This window comes from Pisolithus orientalis (genome assembly GCF_024613125.1).
Source record: "Pisolithus orientalis strain OTSU chromosome Unknown F5J12scaffold_17, whole genome shotgun sequence".
In the NCBI taxonomy this organism is placed as follows: domain Eukaryota; kingdom Fungi; phylum Basidiomycota; class Agaricomycetes; order Boletales; family Pisolithaceae; genus Pisolithus; species Pisolithus orientalis.
The window spans coordinates 862,284-868,283 of record NW_026260798.1 but is presented as its reverse complement, the minus strand read 5'-3'; the positions used below and the strand labels follow the sequence as shown (position 1 = coordinate 868,283).

The 6,000-nt window shown below is 50.9% G+C and overlaps 2 protein-coding genes across 2 annotated transcripts; one reads left to right on the top strand and one right to left on the bottom strand.

The window, feature by feature from the left end:
- Positions 1-205: 205 nt before the first annotated feature.
- Positions 206-370, bottom strand: F5J12DRAFT_703471 (uncharacterized protein; the record flags this gene model as incomplete). Its single annotated transcript, XM_051740538.1, has 1 exon — positions 206-370. A coding segment is annotated over one exon (165 nt), but the record flags the coding sequence as incomplete, so codon positions are not given.
- Positions 371-2,003: 1,633 nt separating this feature from the next.
- On the top strand, positions 2,004-4,972 carry F5J12DRAFT_942887 (uncharacterized protein; the record flags this gene model as incomplete). The annotated part of the gene is made up of 10 exons (XM_051749708.1): positions 2,004-2,555; positions 2,641-2,715; positions 2,755-2,808; positions 2,857-2,962; positions 2,988-3,037; positions 3,556-3,644; positions 3,752-3,849; positions 4,031-4,073; positions 4,388-4,694; positions 4,775-4,972. Exons 1-10 carry the CDS (start codon positions 2,340-2,342, stop codon positions 4,970-4,972), a joined length of 1,236 nt encoding a protein of 411 aa, XP_051599292.1. The 5' UTR covers positions 2,004-2,339.
- Between the last annotated feature and the right edge of the window lie 1,028 nt (positions 4,973-6,000).

Below are 6,000 nucleotides of genomic sequence, written 5' to 3'. Positions count from 1 at the left end.
TGCAGGACGCGAATTTGGTCGAGCGTACGTATGTCTGGAGAAAGTCTGCCGTGTACGCGTAGTGCTCCTCCGGCGGTGATCTGATATAGGTTATAAGTGGTGTTAGTCGGGGATGCGTGGTGACATACTGCAGCGAGGTTCAGACTCGATAGTCGAACACGCCGTACAGCAAGCTTTCCATACTGCGGTGCTTCCGTATTGTTAACAGCTGGCCGTGAATGTCGCCGCAGATGGTGACTGGTGTTAATACAGGCCGGATGCTGGATTCCTCGAGGAGGATGGCTTGGACGGTGTCGCAGAGGATTTTCATGTCTTGTTCGGGCAGATGTTGGCAGTCCATCAGTTGGGCGATGCATCTGTCGGGGTCGTAGGCCGTCGTCGTCGTCACAGTTGTCTGAGTGGCTAATTAGCGCGTCTCCAATCAGTTCCTAACCCACAGTGGCGGTGAGCTGGGCAATGAGGGGCGGAACAGTTTACCCCATTCACACAGGAAGGGTCTGCCCATGTCATGTCGCAAATTTCTTGGGCACGTGATAAGAACCTTATAATACATGTTAAGGTGGCTGTTCACACTTCCGTTATAAGCCATGGCAATGCCACCCATGTGTCATTGAAAGATTACCAAAAATGGGTATTTGTACATAATATTTTACACATTTGCACTATATCTTAGATAAAATATCACATATTTGCTATAATCTAGCCAAACCTGACCATTATAATGGCAAGTGGTCCATTACATGCTGCTTACAATGGGGGCACGTGACAATGGACCAAATAAATTTGCGACACATGTGGGAATTTGCGAACGCGGTACGTATCCAGATAGTACGACTGTCTCTCCACCCCGCAACCTGACAGGAATGAGCAGGCACCGTCACAGACGCACAGCGAGTCGCATTTTGTGGGGAGCTTCGGTGAGAACGGCGAACCTCACATTAATGTGAGAGTGTATTGGCCACACGCAAACCGTGCATGTATCCCCGCTCGTCTTTATGCCCGTGTTGGTATTGACAGCTACGATGGTATGGCGAGCAATCCTTCAGATATTCATCCCCTGTCTTTCTGAGGGGACAGGACAAGTAACGGGATACGCATTTCAATTCCCAACACACGGATAAGGTGTAATTCGACACGTAAGCAATCCTCTCTCTTTACCCTTCTCTGCCACTCACTCTCTACCTATCCAAAGGTTACCTTCGACGGACGATCTAATGACACTAACAAGATTACGCAATTTATACTGACGACGTCAACAGGCACACTTCAGTTATGGAAACACGTTGTTCTGCAGTGGTCCCGCGAGGAAGCGCTCTCGACCGTCCGCGTTGCTACTTTCGTACCTTTACCTCAACTAAGTGTATCTAGCAGCCCGTCCACCAAGATCGACTGGCATATCCAGTACTTTCCTAACCTGCCTTTAACGATTTGCCGAGAGTATCCTACAGCACTCGTATACGTACACGTTGGGCCGCATCACCCGCGAATATGGACCGATGCATAGTTCTGACGCACCTTCCGCTCTCCACAGTGATTGATTCAGGTTCCGCCATGTGATTGTTACGGCAACAGTGGATGACGTTTTGTGCGGTCTCGACTCGAGCGATGGACGGGTGATTTGGAGGCGCCTATTTGCGTTGGGTTGGGCCTCTGGCAGTGTATGAGGGACGGTTTTGGCTGTGAATATGTATGTTGTACCTGGGAATGGTGGAACGTCTGGGCAATTCCAGTGGTCAGGAAGAGGAGACGATGAAACAGACTATTGTACTGGTGACGCAGAGACGGGCGCGTAATGTATGTGGTTCCATCACCCTAATGGGCAAGTTTTACCAACTTCTTTTTTTAAAAAACCTGACATAAAGCGCCATGTGGGTGCGGTCGTATTCGAGGTGGACCCGTTAGCTGGCGATGACGTGCATCCTGAAGCTGGTGAGGGCTGCGGCACCCATCGTTCAAGGTATGATCTATTAGAAGGTTGTGATAAGGGGCCTAATGACCGAATCACTTGTTCCTGATGGGCAGGGCACTGTTGCCATTTTGGATGAGTTTCTGCAAGTAAGTTTGTGTTTTTCGTTTTTAAAACGCGTTAGCTTCTTCGTGTGTGGCTTGTATTGGTCGACTACGCAATATATGGGTTCAGATCTACCCAGATACTCCAGTTGCCCGCAAGTCCTTGGCACGTCTCGTTCCTTCACTTCACCTCGTCCTCCCGCACGCACATCTCCTGCCTTGAGTCCCAGAGCGAATGGTGACAACGATGAACTATCGACACGCACACAGCTCGTCGGACATCGTCTCGCCTTCAACGACAACGTTTCCGTACACGTCGCATATCCCACATGACAGGGATCACGCTTGGCGCTCGCGAAATGATCCGGGAGACGAATCTGAACAGGAACGCGGGTCGAGAGGCATTAGTTGTTGAGAAGGTCTTAGGAGACCGTAGAAGATTGTACAAGTACTTGAACAGGCATCTGTGGGTCGTGTTGACCGAAGCAAAGGGATCGTGCGGGTTATATGTGCTGGATAGCGTCAAAGGGATGATTTTGTACCAGGTGGGTATATCTTCCCCCGAGGGAAGATGCAACGATGTCCAAGGGGTGCTGGTTGATCATTGACCGGTGTACACGTGTTACAAAGGCGGGGCTGGTGTGGATGAAGGTTATGGGATGGGTGGTGGGGTACGAAGGGTTGGAGGATCGTTTCAGTGGAAATGTGCATGGAGAAGAAGCCGGATGATGATGCTCCGCGCAGGTATGGAATTTTATCAAGTTTAATGATACCTCCGTAATCAGGGGGGACGTTGCGGTGTGTAGAGGTTCAGGGAGAGAGCATCTGAAGTCAGGCCGCAATTAGTGGAGAGGACGGAATTTGGAATTTGTGGAGTTGACGAGCCGACAAGGCATAGAGGTGGCTGTTTCGCTCATTTCGAATCCTATCCTACCTCATCTGACTGAGGCATGTGAGCAGCTTACGACTATGACTAGTCTTCAAGGGCAAGGGTAACAACGGAGAATCCTACCAGTGGTTGTTTATTGTATTTTGCGAATTGACTGCCAAAAGATGGCTGACCACAAGAGCCTTCGGTATCGGATGTCAGCCTTCCAATTGTGCTTCTGGATGCAGCACGCCAGTCGTCTCGGAGGGAGAACCCTACCAACGTTTGTAGGCTCTACGTATATAATGATCGACAGTTCGAACACACATTGAAACTTGGATGATCACGTACCATACCTCGTCCCTTCGGCCGGCCGGCAGCCAAAAGATGGGTGACCTAGAAAGTAGCCTCGGACATCAGATGACAGGTTCCCAACTGCCATTATAAATTCAGCATGCCAGTTCGCCTGCTCTGCCCGTCCACCTTTCCTCTTCGACTATCATTATCAACGTACCCGTCCTCCCTACGTCACGATTGATGGACGATGTGGAGTACTAAGGAACCTCATGTACTCCTAGCAAACGCACTGGCCTTTCCAAGCAGGACCAGCTCCGCAGACGGAGGGACGAGTAGAGGAATCCCTGACCACATGCTGCACTGATCTTCCGCATCTGCAGCTTGAGTTACTATCACAGTATGGCATTCCAATACCTTTCGTAGAGCTACTAGATCGTCCGTTGAAAGTGATCATTAAGTGGAGTGAAAAGTGAGTGGCAGAGGATAAAGAGAGATGATCGCTTACGTTGAAGTAGTGGGAGAGATCCTCCGAGCAATCAGTAGAGCTCGGGGGAAGCTATAGGCTGATGCGTCTAGCCGTACAGTGCATGTCCTCGTCCTCGTCCGTCTGACTAAGCACTACGTGGCTGTCTCCCCATCTCCTGTCCCCAGGCCTCCCTACTTACAACGTGTCCGTATGTTGGAAATGGAAATGGAAATCCTGTTACTTGTCTTGTACCCTCCGAAAGAGGCGGAATGAACGTCTGGCGAATTACTTGCCATGTCGTCGTACCTTTCAACGCTAGGCACAAGAACAGAGAAAGGTGAGGATACATATACGGTTTGCATGTGACCAATACACTCTCGGAATGCAAGGTTTGCCGGCTTTACCAAAGCTCCCTGCGAAATACGACTCAGCGTGTGTCTGTGACGGTGCTTGCTCATCCCGTCAGGTTGCGATGTATAATATACCAGCCGGATACGAACCCCGTTGGTAATTTCCCACATCAGCCGTAGACTGTCAGTTGTACCTCATGACATGGACAGACCCGTTCAGTGTGAATGCAATAAACTATCCCGTCTCTGCGAGTCCGATGTCTTGCATATGCGTGTAGTTAACCTCGGGTAGAATCTGGACATGGCCTTTCAGTTCAAGGGTGAGCACTGCTGCTCTAATTGAGGATGATTCCAGTCACGTCAGACAAGGTCCTAGTTTGATTTCTGCAGTTATAGGCGTGTCAAGAACGAAACCGGGAAAATCTGCCGGAAGTTAGCGGGGATGTTGACAGACGCAACGGTAGACCTGTTGGCCATGGAGAGAGTTATGACGTGGAGTGTATTCCGCCTTGGACTTGGCGAGACCGGTCGCATGGACGGCATCTGGCGTCGTATGAATGCAGGAGTACACCACAAAGGACATATCCTGGTGTCTACGCGCCGCTGTGCAAAAGGAAATTGGGAAAACCCATTGTCCACAGAATTCCATACCTACACAACCTCGCCAGACTGGCTGTCTAGGCAGCTGACTGTGTCGTTATCGGTGAGCGCAAAGAACGTCCTGCTCCCCTGAACCGAAGCCCGCCTTGTTGTGATTGCCGTGTGCTGTACTCCGTGTTCGAGCGCAAGCGGGTTGTGGAGGCGATGTTCAGGAAGAAGGTGGTCCGTAAATATGTCGTGCGTGCGCGAGGTGGACCCACCAGGCCCAAATCGCAATGCGACGTCTGCAAGGAGTGTCTAATATATGATGAGACACTAGACGACAGAGACCTACTTAAGTCGTCGTTGTCTACGCCCGCAATGAGCCAAAACTTCCACTGAAAATTAAACTACCCAGTGCCCACCTAATGATCCTTCGGTAACATTGAATGCAGGGAAGATATAGTTGGCTATCGTTCTGAGGATGAAAGCTGGTTTTGAATGGAACCTAGACGAGCCTGGAATGCCGACCGACCACACCAACATCGGATTCGTGCAGCGCCCAGTTCATCCCGCCAATGACATTGACGAGACGAGCAGGCTCAAGTGCAGCGCTGAGTCAAAGGGAGGATTTTTTCAGCGCTTCAGCTTTCAGAGCTTCTCATGTATTCCTATGCATTCCTACGAGGCTACGCATTGGCAATTAAGGCACCGCACGATTCGATAGATGGGACGTTTGCCGCTGACGATATCGCTGTCGTATTACATCTTACCTCTTCCATCTCGCTGGAGTGGTACATACGTTGATGAGGCTACTGATGGACGCGAGACAGAGGTGAGACCCGGATGTGTGTTGTCGCGTGTGGCCTTGGTTTTGTGAGCAGATTCGGATCCTGATGGAAGGGAGTAGAGGACTGAGGGTATCAGCGTGTGAGGACATGGCGGAGCCCAAAGATTTGGCGGGACCGAGGGTGGGGCCGAGGACATTTGGTGCATGCGGTGGAACAATTTTCTGGGATTGGATGATTGTAGATATTGCCAATACGTCACCAGGTCTTCCTGCGGTACGTCTCCGCCAACCCTTGCCCTATGCATGACCTCGTGCAAACGAAAACACCGGACCTTGTGGAGCTCAGGGGCCATTGCTGGGGCGTGTACGGCCAGATCCCCATCGATACTCTGATCTTGGAGAACACGATGTGACTTCGGCGCAGTGAGGCTTGAGGACAGGGCCGACCATATATTGGGTGCCTTGTCCAAGTCCATGATGCATCGTTCTTCTCCCCTCTAACTCCAGGACAAGCTGTGTTAGCGGGTTTGTTAGCGATACGGATGGGTACGTACTAGTAGCCAGAGGGGCTGAGGCAGCCCTGATCAGCGCCATCTGCCCCACCCACATCCCAATCCTCCAAAATTACGGATTAGCTGGC